The following is an 18,737-nucleotide window of genomic DNA, read 5'->3' on the forward strand; positions in this document are numbered from 1 at the left end:
CTTGGTGTCGTTGGGTTCGTATTTCCGAGTCGCTCAGTTCGACAGTAAGCTATCTAAATCGGAGTTCATTTGCTCCCAAATTTAATTTTCGAAGTTTCCAACTAGCTTTTGCCTCAAGATTCGTGCCCAATCAAGCTAATTTTGTGACGACGTATCAAGTATGTAAGACTTATGCAGCTCACATTGGTCTATTGATTAGAAGCTTTTGCTACCAACCAAAAGGTATTAAGTTCCAGTCTTGCTTATGTGATATGTGAGTAAATTTGACTTCATTGATCTAGATGTCCCATAAAAAAGAGTAAGTAAGGCTTCAATCGGTTGAATTAGTCTAAGCTAGACAACAAATTATTCAAAAATATTCTTTTTACCATATATTTAAGAAGGATGGCCTGCATGGAGAGTGAGGCAGGTTAAATCAATTGGAAAGAGTTCTATTAGAAGATCAAAAAAGGTTGTTGGCTAAGCATAGGCTATGTCTGCCGCTGAGAAGGTCATTATGAGGTGCTCGGGGATCGGGGGAACATAAGCTTAACTCTTATGGTTCAAGAGCTGCTAAAGATCTCCTAAGTGGGTTAAGTTGCAACATTATTATCCTACATAGGTTGGCGGGAATATTCCATTTACTCGTGGTTAGGGGTGTCCATGGGGATATCACTAATACTATGTCATTGAGAAATCTCATACAAGACGAACTTTTCTTGAACCTATATGAAGACCTATTGGCCAAACACATGAGGCATCCATAGAGATTTGCTTAAGCAATTTTTAGACCCTTGAACTATATGTGTTGAGATCACTCATGGATATCAAAATCATCTTTCAAGTGTTTAGATCCTTTCAAGACATATGGGTTTGAATTTGATTGAAATTCATGTAATCATGACCCTCATATTGATTTGTTTGTATTTACATCATTAGTTATTTAAACATAGCTAGACTTATGATTACAATATGTTAACTATCATAATCATAGATTGTTAGTTATATGATGATAATCAACTGCCATTATGAGATCTCATATTATTTTCTTTATAAATATAAATAATCTTGAGTATGCCGCCTTAATATTTTTTTTAAAAAAAATTTAAACAATTTAGGCCATATGTGAGAATAGCTTTTCAAAAACAATAACCTTTTTTAAATTAAATGATATATTTTTAAATTAGGTATTCTTACATAATATTTCAAAATCAATTTTAAAAAGTATAAATAAAATTTATCTTCAAGTACATTTTTTCAAAAATTTAATAAATTGAGATGGAAGACAATGACAGAGAGGGGTGCCCCTTAGGCCATATGTGAGAATAGCTTTTCAAATATAATAACCTTTTTTAAATTAAATGATATATTTTTTAATTAGGTATACTTACATAATATTTCAAAATCAATTTTAAAAAGTATAAATAAAATTTATCTTCAAGTACATTTTTTCAAAAATTTAATAAATTGAGATGGAAGACAGTGACAGAGAGGGGTGCCCCCCTCGGAAGCTGTAAACAAAATGAGAACCTTCAAAATCAAAATCTTCAAGATATGGGCAAGCATTATTGCACTTTCTCTTGCAGTATATTACGATATAATAAACAAAAAATAATATAATTGTCAATATGCCGCATCATAATGAGGATGAGTTACAGTTATATTTATTTTTTAAGTGTTTGTTGGATGAGTAAAATTGAATAGACTCTAAAAAAATTACCTTAAAGAAATTAACTACTAAAATAAGATTCTAAAATTCATACCAAGCATTGAATCGAAAGGAAATTATCAAGGATTAGAAATGTACTTATCCAATTAGAAATCAACCAAAAAATTAACAATAGATTTACCTTTTACTACTACCTAGCATATATGAAGCTGTAATTTTAAGCATTTATTAATCTTTTCAATCTTGCTCAGCAACTTTATATACACATGTGTATGTGGAAGCAAGGTTGAAGTAGTATAATTTAGGGTTTAGGGCTTTAGTTTAATTGAGTATTTAAGACAAAATTAATTCTAATGAGCTTGTGTATTAGTTTTATCTTAATCATATGATATGACATATAATAAAGCTATAACAGGCTATATCTTATATCTATCTATTTATAATTTCGGTCTGTACCTGTATCCGTTTTTGTATTCGTTCCTGTAGCTCATAATAACTCTATATATACATTTTCCTGGCTGTAATCAAAAGGTGAATAAAAGATTTACTTTTCCCTTAGTCTTTCTGTCATGGTATCAGAGCGCAGCTTTCCTATCTCCTGACCTTTTCTTTTTCGTTTCTTGTTCTTTCATCCCTCCTCCCTTCTTTCACCATTCGCCGATCATGGAAGCAACCTCATCAACACACATTGCTGAGATCCAAGACGACGATGCCGATGACAGACCTGTCATCCCTGCTGCTCTCAAATTCGTTATCTCCAACATCAAGATTATAGTTCCGGATCAACTGACGTCAGATAACTATTCAATCTGGCATTCACAGGTCCTAAAACTCCTGAATGCAAATGGTTTTTCCTCTTTTCTCTTGACGACTGCAACTCCTCCAGTCAGTCACAAAACACTCTCGACCGGCAGCAAAGTACCGAACCCAAAGCATCAAGAATGGGTTCTCATAGATCAAAATCTAGCGGCAGCCCTTTGCTCCACCTTATCTCCGGTTATTCTACCTTACGTCATTCATCTTACCTCTACATCAGAGATCTGGAGTGCGTTGGAACGACGCCTACAATCCTCAAATCGGTCGCGTGTAATTTAGCTCAAAAATGAATTACATACCGTTCAGATGAAATCTCAAACTATGGCGCAGTATCTTCAACAAATCAAGACTATCGTGGATAACATTGTCTCTGCTGGAGCGGTTCTTGATAAAGAAGATATTCTTCTCTATACCTTGAATGGGCTACCACCATCATACAATGCACTCAAAACAACCATCCGTGCAATGCAGACACCTTTGGATCTTGATAATCTCTACTCGCTGCTCATAACTGAGGAAATCAATCTTCAGTCGGAGTCGCTGCGCCAAATTTCCTTCAGTGATTCTTCTACCGCTCTGTATTCACACAGGGGACGTAGACAACGCGGAAAAGGCAAATCATCGTCACAACCAGTTAGAACATCGAATACTCCTCTTCCTCAATGCCAAATCTGTAATAAGAAAGGGCATTCTGCACATAATTGCTGGCACCGCCTCAACACTACAGTAAATCCTCCGGATACTACCGCTCCGAATCCTCAATCCAGAGCACTGGTAGCGGCAACTGACTCAACTAATCACGATTGGTACCTTGATACGGGGGCATCGGCTCACCTTACCAACTCCATGGACAACTTGTCCCAAGCCACTTCATACAATGGCCCGGATAACATCACTGTAGGTGATGGCAGAACTCTCTCCATTGCTCACACCGGCAATGGTATTCTGCCAACACCATATCGTAAGCTTGAACTCAACTCTTTATTTCATGTTCCTAAACTATCTCATAATTTATTATCTGTGTCTAATCTTACGCAAGACAACAACGTTTCTGTAAACTTTAATCCCTCTAGTTTTATGATCAAGGATATGAAGACAAACAGAACAATTCTCTCGGGTCCAAGCAATAGAGGTCTCTACCCGGTTCGTTTGGCTACCACATCTGTCTTTCCCAAGAAGGCTCTCACCGTGACTTCTCAGGCGGCGTCTCTTTGGCATCAAAGATTGGGTCACACCAATTCAAGAATCATTCAAGCTATCTCTACTACTAACAAACATCTTCATATACCACATAATTTTTCTTTCTGTTCTGAATGTACGACCTCTAAAGGTCACAAACTAGCTTTTATAAATAATCATTCTCATTCTACTATGCCTCTTGAAATTATTCATACGGATGTGTGGGGACCTGCTCCGGTTCCCTCGCATCAAGGTTTTCTTTACTATGTCGTTTTTATTGACGATTTCTCTCGGTTTTCATGGGTATTTCTTATGAAGCATAAAAATGAAGTCTTTGAAATCTTTTGTAATTTCAAACGCTTCATTGAAAAACAAACTCAATTTCAGATTAAGTGTATTCGTTCAGATGGCGGCACGGAGTACTTGAATCATAACTTCAAAAAGTTTTTAACTCAACATGGCATTGCTCAACAGACCTCCTGCCCTTACACACCGGAACAGAATGGTTTAGCTGAGCGAAAGCACCGACATTTGATTGAAACAACTCGTACTTTACTTAACAGTGCTTCTATTCCCCATGATTTTTGGCCTGATGTTGTTCTCACTGCCTCTTACATTATCAACCGTCTACCCACTCCTACGTTAAATCTTAGTTCTCCTTTATTCAGGCTTTTCAACAAAACACATGAATACAATCTCTTTAGAGTTTTTGGGTGCGCCTGCTATCCCTGGATTCCTACAAACCAACGCCACAAACTTCAACCACGGGCTCGCACATGTGTTTTTCTCGGATACTCACACATTTCAAAAGGATACAAATGCCTTGATATGACAACAAACAAGATATACATATCTCGGCATGTTGTGTTCAATGAATGTCATTTTCCGTTTAAACATGTGACCAACCAGCCAACTCAGCCCATGACGCCTTTGCAACCTTCTCTTCTTGTCCCGGCTTCTTGCACTATTAATTAAACCAGCAAGCCACCATCTCAGACATCCCTGACTCAGCCTCCTGCACCCAATAACTATACCGATAATTGCACTCCTCAATGTGATTCTTCCCTGCCTCATGATTTCTCACACACACTACCTGCGAACAATTCTAATGCTCCTGTTCAATCTACTCACCCTATGACCACCCGTATGAAAACAGGTTCTTTAAAACCCACTCAACGCCTTAATCTGCTTCATTGTCTCAATCTGTCTAAGTCTAGCCACCAGCAAGAACCAACTTCCTACACTGCAGCTTCCCAATAACCGGAGTGGAGACGTGCCATGGCAGAGGAATTCCTTGCGTTACAAAAGCAAGGCACCTGGGAGCTCGTTCTTCCTCTGCAAAATGCTGCGGTTCTTGGCAGTCGGTGGACATACAGAATTAAACACAAATCAGACGGGTCTATTGCTCGATTCAAAGCTCGTCTCGTTGCTCAAGGAAATCATCAACAATACGGGTTAAATTATCTCAAAACCTTTAGTCCTGTAGCTAAGTTTCAGACCATTCGCATTTTATTAACAGTTGCTTTATCTAATAACTGGCCGGTACATCAACTTGATGTAATCAATGCTTTTCTTCATGGTGCTATTAACGAAACTATCTACATGAAGCAGCCTACAGGTTTTGAAGATGATCATCATCCCAACTATGTGTGCAGACTCAAGAAAGCTATTTATGGGCTAAAACAAGCCCCTCGCCAGTTGTTCCAAACATTTTCTAGTTTTCTTATCACTCTTGGTTTTGCTCCAGGGTCCGCTGACTCCTCCCTATTTAAACTTCACAAAGAAGACATTCAAGTTTACCTTGTCATCTATGTAGATGATATATTGATTACGGGTAGTCATGCTCCAACTGTCACCAATGTGATCAATCAGTTACATAAACAATTTGAAATGAAGGACTTGGGACTGGCAAACAGTTTTTTGGGTATTGACATAAAGAAAGAAACCGAGTCTTACATGCTTTCTCAGACAGCCTATGCTACGTCGCTCCTCGAATTAGCTGGTGCTTCAAACTGTAAAACTCTTGCAAATCCAGCCAGTACTAAAACTACGGATATCAATCAGTCAACTCCCTTATCTACTGATCCTACCTTCTACAGACAAATTACCGGTTCTCTACAATATTTAACTATCACGCGACCGGATATATCGTTTACTGTCAATCTCCTCTGCCAACATATGCATAATCCGGAGCCACAACACTTTCAACTACTCTGTCGTTTACTAAGATACATTAAAGGCACACTCTCACTTGGTTTACCTATCTTGCAGGGATCCTTGGAACTCCACTCCTATTCGGATGCAGATTGGGCGGGTGACAAAGATACACGACGCTCTACATCAGGATATTGCTAGTTCTTGGGCAAAACACTCATTTCATGGAGTGTCAAGAAACAACACACCGTCGCAAGATCGTCCACCGAAGCAGAATACCGTTCGATCGCTGCAGCTCTCGTCGACATTCTTTGGCTCAGACGACTTCTACTCGACTTCAACATTCCTTCCACCTCTCCGACTAGCCTACACTGTGATAGTACCTCGGCTATTGCACTTGCTAATAATCCAGTATTTCACGCTCGCACAAAGCATATCGAAATCGATCACCATTTCATTCGGGATCATATCAACACCAGAGCTATTCAGATTTTTCCAATCTCTACAAAAGATCAGATTGCGGACATCTCCACCAAGCATCTCTCGACTAACAGATTTCATCATCTTCGCAACAAGCTAACTGTCCGGCTCCGTTCATTAGCTTGAGGGGGTGTAATAAAGCTATAACAGGCTATATCTTATATCTATCTATTTATAATTTCGGTCTGTACCTATATCCGTTTTTGTATCCGTTCCTGTAGCTCATAATAACTCTATATATACATTGTCCTGGCTGTAATCAAAAGGTGAATAAAAGATTTACTTTTCCCTTAGTCTTTCTGTCAACATATATGCCTTGTATTAGCTTATAATTATGTGCATTATAATAGAAATATAGTAAATTCTTCCACATATACTATGATATACAATGCATTTGAATGCAATGTAAGCCACTTAGCATAGAGATTGTGTTATATATATATATATATATATATAAGAGATAATCTATTTGTTTTTTTACTACTCACTCTATACTTTTGTTTATATTTATGTACTTTCTACTAGACTACAAAAGTTATATAAATGACTAAATGAGTATATTTTAGTTGTATGAACTTTGTCAATACACTCTCAAATGAAAGAATCAAGACGACAATGATTAAAAACATAAAGTTCATGGCTTGTACTTTAAACTCAAGTACATTTTTATACAATAATGTCTCTCACATATTATTAGGTCGTACTTATATAGAGCTCATCTATTTACATGATCTATTTTATTTGAAATGATCATATTATCAAACTCTCAAGCAAATAAGATAAAGTCATTATAAGGATATTGAATAGTCTAATAGACTTCCTTAGAAGATGCATTTTTGGGGTTGCAAATGAAAAGCTTTTATATTAGGTTGGGCTGAATGTTTTACTAACTAAATAAATTTAGAGTCTCATAATTTATGATGACAAAATCATGAAATTCTAATGAGTTTTACCTTTCTTCTTTTGAGTCCCTAACCTACACCTTGATTATCTAGCATAAAGTGGTTTGCATAAATGCTTGGTCAACTCAGGACCCCATTTAGCTGAAGATCAAGCATCCCAAACATCATTTGCTACTAATTTATTTCATAATTCAACACAAAAGTCAATTATAAAAGCTAAGAAATATGATTGAAAAGCTTTTGAAAAATACACTTGATCAGTAAGAACCTTAACATTATTTTTATATTGGAAACTTTTGAAATTAACAGTTAAATCATATGAAATTATGAATTATGATTTTGACAAGCTTGTAGTCAAATTGAATGTCTCGACAAGAAGAACCTAATGACTCTAAAGGTGGTTCAATAAGAGTTGAAATGAGCCCAAATCAGGCGCACGAAGTATGTTGAAAACTATAAGATATTAATTAAAAGTTTAAGTAGTCTTTAAATCTTGCATAATTAGCCAAATCAAGTGTCTTGATGCGATGAATCCAATGAGCCCAAAATCATTCAACTATGAGGTCATTAAAATATTTAAATATTGAATAAATAATTTATAATCAAATGACTGATCAATATAGGGCGTTTGCTAGAGTTTATAAATTTTGCTCAAATTTGTCAACATGACATCCCCAAATACTAATTTAGGAAGACTTACATTATTGAATTCTTATATATTTATGTCTTATATATTTAACTTTTATCTAAATTATATAAAAATATTATTAATATTAAGTTATTTATCAATAAATATTTTGATATAATATAAATATTAAATGTTATATAAATCTAAAATTATTTAATTAAGACATTTATAGAGTTATATGCATAACTAGAAAGGATCATTTGTTTATTTTGCTTTGCTAAAAAATACAAAATTAAAAAAATAACGCGTAAATGAAATATAGGACGATTTTTTTTTGTTTGAAGAAAAATAAATGTAATATAAAGTAAAATGATGATGGCAGCATCGACGGCTATAAGAGGTGTTGGTAGGGGACCCACCAGGAGATGGAAGTTGACGGCAGGCTGCAGGCGCGGTGAGTAGAGTTTGGCGGCAATGGTGGTGGCCAACAAGTGGCTAACGAGGTGGCTGATGAGGGTGGCTGTGGGTGGTGGGAGGTTTATGACAGCCAATGACTAAAACTTAGCTGACTTATGCTGAAAAATAAATTCGTCTAAAACTAGATGAGTTTATCATTCATTAAAAATAAATTATGGAGTGAAAAAAAAAGAAAAACAAGCACCTAATTTTTTTTAAAAGTGTATTTCTTTTTCTAGCAAATCAAATATCCCAAAAAAAAAAACGGATATATTTTAAATATAATATAATTTGAATATTAGCATGTGATAAGATTTTCTTTTTTTACACACAAGATTTCTGTCGAGATAGGTTCAAGTCGCAGCTTGCACGCAGGAGATGCAACACATATAAGTACGACCATACGTTGTTGTCCCGTCCCTATTTCGTTCCGTTCCCATACACGCAACCCTGTCCCAAACCAGCCTTTGTATTCCACCCAAAAAAAAAAAAAAAAAAAAAAAAAAAAAAAAAAAAAAAAAAAAAAGAAGGGAAAACGGCATTTTGCCTTCTTCCTTCTCAATGCCCCTTTTCGTCATCTTTTTCGCATTCGTGGAGCCTAAGGGATGGAATCGACGCTGGTGAATTGGGAGGCTTTGGATTCCCTTGTTATAAGTTTCGCCAAATCCGAGCACTTAATCGAAGACTCGTCCGCCCTGTCTCCCCCCTCCTCTCCTTCCTCTTCTTCCTCGTATCAGTATCGCCTTCTCATCCGTCAGATCCGCAGAAGCATCGAGGCGGGCGACGTCGATAGCGCTATTTATTTACTGCGGGAGCACGTGCCGGTGGTGCTAGATGACCACCGGATCCTCTTCCGGCTTCAGAAGCAGGTAAACCCTCTTTTGCACGGGGATTATATCTTCGGCGGCGGAGGATTGACTTTAATGTTGTTTTCGATTTGTCTTTTTAGAAATTTATCGAGCTGTTGAGGAGGGGGACTGAAAGGGATCGGGATGCCGCCATACAGTGCCTTCGTCTGGCTCTTGCTCCTTGCGCGCTCGATGCGTACCCGGTAATTCATGCCCTGCTTTGAGATTGATTCCTCTCCTTGATTATGTGATTTGGGGTGTAATTTTTCTATGCTTGAATGCTTGCGGCGCTAAAATTCCCTTTTCTTCTTTGTCTGATATCTAGAAGTATCGAGCAACCTTACATGTTTTCATGATAAAATGCCCTGTGCTTTGCATGGGAGATGAAGAGGAAAACTTATGAAAATTAAACAATTATTAGAAATTTCCTTTAGATGAGACTCACCGTTGAGACATTTATGGGTTTATTGCAGCTGGCATTGAAACCTTCGAAAGGTAATCCCATTTTAAACATTCTATTTATAAAATCATAGGTGGAAACAACAGGAGTAGAGATAAAAAAAAAGTTACAAACTGAAAAAGGGGAAGTTTAACATATATGTATAGGATGAATAGCAGTAGCAAAACAGCTTGGTAGTTGATCAATTTTATCTGATATAAGTAATGTACATGTCAACATCCATTTAAAGCAGTGCACCACTGCATATTGTTCTCCATCTTTTAAACAGCATTTATAACTATCTCCTGAAGTAACAACCAGCTCAAAATAATTCCTATAAATGCAGAATTTTGAAAAGTATCATCTTTTATAATTAATAAATAAAATAAAGTGGAGGGGTGAAATGTTAAATTTAGGAACTTTACAGTATAAAAAACTAATGTAAGATGCTTTGCTGTAAACTAAATTGAAAGGCATTTATATGTCATAGTATTGAACCATGAAACTATACAAAATAATTACAAACAACATCCATACATAAGACAAATGACAATCTTGGAACTCAAACCAAGAACTCAGTTCATTTTGACATCATTGCTGGAGGATGAATGCAATGTTTGCATGTAGAGAAGCATATAGCTAGTCGTTCAAGCCACTCCATCACAAGTAGGAAACAGAGGTAGCAGAACCTTAAAAGCTTTTCTGCAATCAGCTTACGCATGTGCGGGGTCAAAAATTTTACTTAGTGGAAGCATAAATTGACGATTTAAAAAAAAATTTCAGATCCTTTATATATAAAATGAATATATACTGCTAAAAAAGTGCAATTACTCTGTTTTTATATTTTGAAATCATTATATACTCATTTCATTATCAATGCTATCAAATTAGAACTTTAAAAAATCTTTCATAAATTTAAATTTATCCTCATTTCTTAAAATACCATTTAATTATTTATTTATAAAATACACATTTTATAAATTTTAGAAAAAGGATTAGGCGAGGATATTTTGATTGAAATTTAGTTAGGATGAATTTTATGATCCTCATATTTCTTTTGAGATCAAAGCAATTTAAAGGTTGAATGATTATTCATATATTATACTCATATCAAAATAAATAAAAATTTAAAAGTGTATTGCTTAGGATGTCTCAAATCAAATTTTATTTTATCTTTTGGGGGGAATAGTAAGTGCCAATTCTTAAATTTCATATAGAAGGAATTCAAACCCTACGGCTTAATAATAACTATAATTTTTTTTATTAACAAAGATAATTCATATCCACTAATCCAAATTTTCTCTTTTTTTTTCATATTAAGGTATTTAAAAGTTAATCATAATCTTGGGTTCCTCATTTCCTTGTGAGTATAGAATGTGACATCTCCTACCATGCACTAATGATCGCTGAAGATTGCTTACAAAATTAAAGGTAATGGAACTCATATCTCTCTTGATATCTTTCATCAAATCTAACACTGATCACCTCCACATTATATTTTCAACACTGTTGGGGAAGCTACACTTAGATAGCTTCACTCCACCCTGTAATATGAGCCCATTCAGGTCAAGATCAGCTGGGCTAGTGGGGGCATAAGCACTTAGTATCCCCACTATAGCTCTTCTAGTAACCTTATGTGCTTTTGTAGAAGAGAATATTTAGGTAAATGTGGTCATAAAATAAGAAAACTCGTGTCAATAATTGAGGCTTAGATTGGTAGATCACTTTGAAAATCTTGAACTGATTTATTTTGGAAAATAGTTTTTGAGGATGAATGCAGAGGTTGCCTGTAAAGAAGTAAAAGGCAAGCCATCCAAGCTGCTTCGTCAAAATTAGAAAGTAGAGGTAAGAAAAACTTTTAAAGGTTTTTTTTTTCAATTCCCTTTATGAACTTTTAGAAGGGATTATAAGGTAATAGTGGTCATAAAAGAAGAGAAGTTATGTCAATCATGGAGGATCAGATTGATAGATCACTATCATAAATCCATGACTCATTTATTTTAAAAGTCATTGCTAGCGGATGAATGCAACAATTTCCTATTGAGAATCCAAAAAGAAAACAGTTTAGGCAGGGTTGTCATAATTAGAAATTAGAGGTACTAAAAACCTTAAAGGTTTTTTTTTTCAATCCCTTTTACAAACTTCACGGAATGGTTTAAATACTTGACCATGGTTGTAAAATAAGAGAAGTCATAATTGCTTTTAAAGTTACTGAAGCAAAATAAGCAAATCATCCAATCCACTTCATCACAATTGAAATGAGCTTATACGGTTCGGAGTAGCTCCAGTGGTAGATAAGATTAGAGAGAGTCACCTAAGAAAGGTAGAGGTAGACTTAAAAAGACTTGGTTAGAAAATATTAGAAATGACATTTTTTATTAGATTTAAATGAGAATTTAACTCTTAATATGACACAATGGAGAAATGATTCATGTAGTGGACCCACATAGTAGGATAAAGGCTTGATGTTGTTGTTGTTGTAATGTTTGGCATGAATATTTATGGAACTCTATGATTTCTAAGATAAGTGATATGTGCATGTTCCTTCTTCCAGTAAAGAAAATATATGATATAGTAAATTAAATTAATTTTATAGTCTACAATGTTGCACAAATCTGTAGACCAATATCTCATCCTTAAAGCAAGGAGAATAATTCATTATAGAGTATTCTAATATATTACAATGCATGTTTCCAGAGATGAATCATTATCAACGCGTCAAAATGGAATACAACAAAGATGTTGGTTTTTTTTACAAGATTTGTTAAAAAAGATCGAGCTTATGATTTCTAGCTTTTGAAATGTTGAGTTTGTTGCTTAATGGTACAGATTCTCTAAAATGAGGATTTGCTATCACAAAATGAGATTATTTACATTATCCAAACTGAAAAAGGGAGAAGGAGAATCATGATTACAAATCCATGGAGGGTTCGACTTTAGTGTCAAAGGTTACCGATATCAAGAAGAAGACCCTAGTTATAGAGATTCTATATGGTGTAAATGTTGCAACAAATGCTCCACATAGAAAGGAAAGCTTCATGTAACTCATTAAAAAAATGGACATCACAAGGACATGTCGGACGATGTAACACCAAGAAATTGTCTATTGAGTTTTACAAAGAAGAAATAGAAAAGTTAAAAAACTTGTTGGAATCATTGAAAAGCTCCTATGTCAGGTACTTATTCTATAGTATTCTCAAATATTATCCCATTGTCTCACGCTTTTAAAGTATTAGAGATGCCTATTTCTCATTGATTTAGAGCTATAGGCTATATGACCAACTCCTAACACAAATTTATTCGTATGCTTCTTGTCTTAACAACAAAGAATAACCACTGTTTATGGATCCCTAACGATGGTGGTCAATGAAGGAGACATTCTTATAAAAAATTCCTCATAAAAAAAAACCTTTGATGTACCTAAATTATTTACCAACTTGTTATTTATTTAAAGTTGTCTAAAGATTTTAAGTGCAGAGTTATCTTTTATTCCTTATATTTCATTTTTCAAGATCCAAACACGTGGAGGATGATTTGCTAAAGAAAAGAATGATGCCTATCAACTTAAGGAATCTACTACTCAAGCAATCTCTATACAACCTTCTATATTATCGCCTTTTTTAAAATCCCTAAAATTGATAAATTGGCTTCAACAACTACATCTTGGCAGCCAGCCTATAGTTTTTTATGAAAATTAGATTTTTAAAAAAATTATTTATAGTAATAAATATTAAAAAGTTTCATTGTGATGTTTATAAGCTAGCTAAAGACACATGTACCAATTTTAAAATGCGTGATAAAAGAACTCCTATTTCATTTTCTCTCATTTATAATTAAATATGAGGATTATCTTCTACAGCTAATATATGGGGCTTGGTGGTTTTTGCGTTTTATCATTGATTGTCATATATGTCCTCGATCTTTATATTAAAAGCCAAAGATGATGTAAGTACTATCTTTTCATTTATTTTAGCATGATATTGAATAAAAAGAGGAAGATATGATAATATTATATATTAATTAAACCACTCTTTCTTCTCATATTTAAAATATGCATACACACAAAAGGAATAATACATGAGTCTTTTTTTTGTGCATACGAAAGAACGACCATCTACTTGTTGCCAGAAGTACAATCTTTTTTCAAAAGAAAGTTTCAAAACTTCATTAAGGTGAAGCTATTTTAATGGCTGCTCAAATCATAAACTGGTTACCTACTAGGATTCTTGGGCCCAAAAACTTTAATCATATTATTTTCTCACTTCAATATCTTAAATACCTCTGTTCTAAAAAAGATTTGGTAGTATTTCCTTATTTCATACACATTTTCAAAATAGAGGAAAACTTATTATTAATTAAATGTGTCTTCATTAGTTATTTTTCCTTACAAAATGGTACGAATGTTATAACTCCCACTTAGAAAGGTGTATTTGTTCATTGATGGGGCTTTCAATAAAAAACACTACTTTATTACTTTTTCTCCTGAATATAAATCACAAATGATAAAGTATATATTTTTTTTTGCATTGCCCTTTATTGCTATTTATATCAGCAAACAATGCTATCCTAGAGTTAGCTACTCCTACCCAAATTGAGCCTGTACTTGAATTGCCTTTGTACTTAGCCACTGTAGGTTTGCTCAAGAAGAAATGCATCAACCTCTTACTCTACACGTCCAATCAATCCTTGTCACTGAATTCAATGAGGGAAGTATTGAAGCTACAAGAGAATGGAATCTTAGTAGAAAAGTTGTAATAACTTTAACTAAACATCCTTTATATTTGTATTTATCATACAATTTTTTTCTTATAATCAACTAATATTGTTTACTAGCTTGCATGCTATTTCTATCCCTAAGAAAGTGTCTTAGGCATTAAATAATGAAAATTGGAATAATGTTATGAAGAAAGAAATGAAAACTCTTTAAAGAAAAGGATTTGCTGAGTTACTTAAAAGAAAAAAAAAAAAAACACCCTTTATCCCACTGTGGGGTTGGTTATGTGATCCTTTTTGTCCATTGTGTTATAGTCAGAGTCAAATTCTCATTTAAATTAAATAAAAAATGATATTTTTAATATTTTCAAACCAAGCTTTTTAGGCCTACCTCTTCCTTTCTTAACATTAGGCCGGATCTAACATATATAAGCTCCTACAAGGTCATTGGAAGTTTGACGTTTTATGTGACCAAATAATTTAAGGCGGCTCTCTCTAATCTTATCTATCACTAGAGCTACTCCAACCTTTTCATATACATACTCGTTTCACATTATGTCTCTAAATGTCAATCCACTCATCCATCTGAGCATCGTCATCTCTGCAGCATTTAACTTAATTTTATGGTTCTCTTTTAATGGCCAATATTATGTGCCATAAAGCATTGCAGGTCTCACCACCATCTTATAACATTTTTCCTTTAGTTTGAGAGGCACTTTTCTATGTCATGATAGGCCAGATGCATTACTCCACTTCAACCATCCAACTTGAATTCTACTGATAATATCCCCATCTATTTCACCTTTTGCTTTGAACAATAGATATGAGATATCTAAAACGTGCACTTCTTTTTAATGACTTGATCAACCAATGTTACAGTCCCATCACTAGATCTATTATTGCTAAAATTACACCCCATGTATTCGATTTTGGATATACTCAAAAGTCTCAAACAAAACCCTTTAGACTAAGGTTAACCTCCATAATTTGAGCTTTTCTTCAACTCTCTATATCTAGTCTTATAAACACTGACTTTGTGGAATCTCAAGCCCTAGATGAAAAAAATGGAGGGTTGTGTTAGGTTAGTCAACAACCAACATTAAACTCATCAAACAATCATGACCTAAAAGAAAACAAAAAACAATGGATTATAAATAGGCATTTACTATGAAGTACAAATCAAATGATTCACTAGACATGTGTAGAGCTAGATTGGTTGCCAAAAGCTACACTGAAATATAGGAGATTGATTATATTGATACATTTGCTTTGGGTTGTTAGGATGAAGAGTTTTTTGAGTTATTTTATTACTAACAGCTAATATGGACTGGATCATAGGCAGTTCCATTTCAATAATGCCTTCTTAGATTGTGAGATGGTAGAGGAAGTAGGTATCAAGGTCCTATCAAGATTTTTTTCACATGCAGAATAAAGGAAATGTAAGCTAAAAAATATATTATATAGGTTGAAGCAATTTCCAAGGGCTTAAGTTAGATGGTTTGCTAAGGTAATGCTCAACATGGGATTTAATCAAAATCAATATGACCGTATATTATTTGTGAAATACACAACTTCAGGTGGAGTCTCAATATGACTAGTTTATATTAATGATATTATTATGAACATACAAGTGATTTGGAACGAATGGCGAACTTAAAAAAGATTGCTTAAAGAATTAGGTAATCTAATGTATTTTCTTGTTGTTGAGGTAGCATGAAATTTTTATATGATAACAAAAACACATAGCAATCTTATTATTATTATTATTATTATTATTATTATTATTAAAAGACACGTGTAAGTTGAGATCCAAGCTTGTTGAGACTCTCATTAAATTCAGTCATAAACTTAGGGATGATTAAGGTAACAACAATGAAAAAAAGTCAATAAGATCATATATGATTTGTAAATCACTAAACTTCAGGAGGTCTCAGCACAACTAGGTAATATTAATGATATTATCATGAGAGTACAAGTGATTTGGAATGAATGTAGAACTTAAAAAAAAAGATTGCTCAAAGAATTTGAAGTAAAACAATTAGCTAATTTAATGCATATTCTTTGTATAGATATAGTATACCATCGTTATGGAATTTTTATATCACAACACAAATAAATAACCAACTTGTTAAAAAACATGGATATGTTAGGATGCAAGTCCGTCCATACTTCTATGTAGAGGTGTCAAAATCGAGTTGCGGGTCAGGTTCGCGTTGAACCTGGAACGGATCTAACGCTATTTGACAAGACCCGAACTCGACCCTTTTTTGAAAACATGTCATAAAAATTAACCTAGACTCGACCCGTCAGGTTTCCGGGTTGACCCGACTCGACACAGAACGGGTTAAGGTCGAAGAAGCGCGCGAATGGGAGGAAGGCGACTTGTCTCGTAACTCTTGTAGAAGTCACAGTACTGGATAGGAAGGAACGTTGTCGTCTCTTCTAAGCGGGAGAAGAGGAGAATGTCGTCGGTTGGACGGCGGGACGACATTTCGGGCTGTCGGTTAGCGGTCTATGATTTAGTCTAGGAAGGAATGTCATTGACGGGACGACGGTCGGCGGGGTCGTGGGACGGCGAGAGAGGCGGACGATGAGGCCTTCAGGCCGAGTTGACTCGTGAGTCGCGAGTGCAGGCGGGAATTGAATCGAGATTTTTGGGTCGGTCCGGGTTATTGTCTGGATTCCAGGTTATTGTCTGGTTTCCAGGTCAACCCGAACCCAACCCGTTTGACAAACGGGTTGACCCTAACCCAAAATTTTCGAGTCGGGTTCAAATCAGATTTTCGAGTCGTGTCAAATATTGACACCCCTACTCCTACGAAATTCAGTCATAAAGTTCATGATGATTTAGAAGGATACAATACAAAAATAAACCTTCCATCAAAAACTTTCAGAAGATTTATCTACTTATTACATGCTAGACCTGACATCGAGTATGCCGTTAGCATTGTGATTCAATTTATATACAGTTTTCTCTCACTGTTTTCATGCAAAAACTGCTGTCCCGTGGGTAAAAACTGCAGTTTTTATCTTGTTCTACTTCAGATTTGGGCTAGGAACTACTTGAAATCAAGTATTTCCTATCACAATCCTAAAGAAATACAACTTGGAACAGTGTATAAAAACTTTACAATATTTGAAAGGAACCGTAGATAATGAATTTTATTTTGAAAGAGCGAGGATCTTACTCATTAAACATACGCAGATGCATATTATATGGGGCGTATCATTGGCATGAGATCAACTTTTAGATGTTGCCCATTCTTAAGAGGCAACCTCGCAACTTAGAGAAGATCTATAACATTGAGAATTTGGGAATTGCTATGGCTAAAAAATTATCTTGGAAGATTTAAAGATTAAATGGAAAATGTCCTATGAAGTTCTATTTTGATAGCAATTCAATCATTAATATTGCACATAATCCCACATTATATGATTGCATTAATTATATTGAAGTTGATAGACATGTTGTAAAGGAGAAGTTTGACCGTGGTCAAATTTGTACCCTGTTCATAATCATAAGTGTATAACTTGAGGATATTCAAACTAAAGAATTATTAGGGGTAGTCTTTGAAAAATTATTTTTTAAGTGAAATGAATATCATCCATGTATTCAGTTGAGGAGTGTAAAAAATGCCTGACATCCGCCCTTAGCAGGCTAGCCGGCACTTTAACTTTCGTCTTAGCTAGCTCCTAGCTAGTCCGTCTGGCTTAGCAACAAGCCTGTTGCTAGCTTTTCTGCACCAGCTGGTTCTAGCCAGGTTTTCAACCGGCTATTCCTTATTCATTCTACTGCTACATCGTAGATCCATGTAATTCTTATTTACACCTCACCAATCCACGTGGGCTGTCAGTTGTCCTTTTGTATTTAATTTTGTAGCTATTTTTTCAGTTCTTGATTTTGTGTATTTTCTATTAGAAGTTTTCCTAGGATTATATAAATTTTGCACAAATGTTGGAATGAAATACCCAACAATGTCTCCAATTCTTATTAGATAAAGCAACAAAATTATAGATTTTTTTTGGCTGGAGTATCTTAATTATGAAAGTGAATTAAATGATTCAGCAAGGAGCATATGAAAGCATGGTAGTATTAGATAAATTCTTGAAGCAACTGCTTCAAGCTATTTTAAATTTACTGCTAACTATGGTCTGAAGGTCAATTTCCCCTTTACTTTTTGGCTGTTACTTTTTTTTTAAAAAAATTTGTTAAGCATATTTTCTCTGCTCTTCATGTTAGAATTTTTGCAGTTTTTAGAATTTGCTTTATGGCATATATCTATCATTTCCCCTAGCTTATTGGGTGATGAGCATGGGGAGATGCGAGTTGTTTGCATTGCTCTATGCTTATATTTTTTTCAAATATAAATTCCCACTAAAAGCACAAGTGCACGTGTCGATCAAGTAATAAAAGTGTTATGAGAGAGTGTTGATCCCACGAGGAAGTGTTCAGCTTCACACAATTGTTCTAGTA

The 18,737-nt window shown here is 34.7% G+C and overlaps 1 protein-coding gene across 1 annotated transcript in view; it reads left to right on the top strand.

Moving 5' to 3' along the window:
• Positions 1–8,772: 8,772 nt before the first annotated feature.
• Positions 8,773–18,737, top strand: part of LOC110096891 — a 33,100-nt gene continuing 23,135 nt past the window's right edge. The window contains exons 1-2 of the mRNA XM_020823033.2: positions 8,773–9,132; positions 9,213–9,314. Coding sequence (XP_020678692.1) covers positions 8,869–9,132; positions 9,213–9,314 — 366 coding nt within the window. The 5' untranslated portion in view covers positions 8,773–8,868. The remainder of the gene's footprint in view (positions 9,133–9,212; positions 9,315–18,737) is intronic.

This window comes from Dendrobium catenatum, unplaced genomic scaffold, assembly GCF_001605985.2.
Source record: "Dendrobium catenatum unplaced genomic scaffold, ASM160598v2 fragScaff_scaffold_53, whole genome shotgun sequence".
Classification (NCBI taxonomy): domain Eukaryota; kingdom Viridiplantae; phylum Streptophyta; class Magnoliopsida; order Asparagales; family Orchidaceae; genus Dendrobium; species Dendrobium catenatum.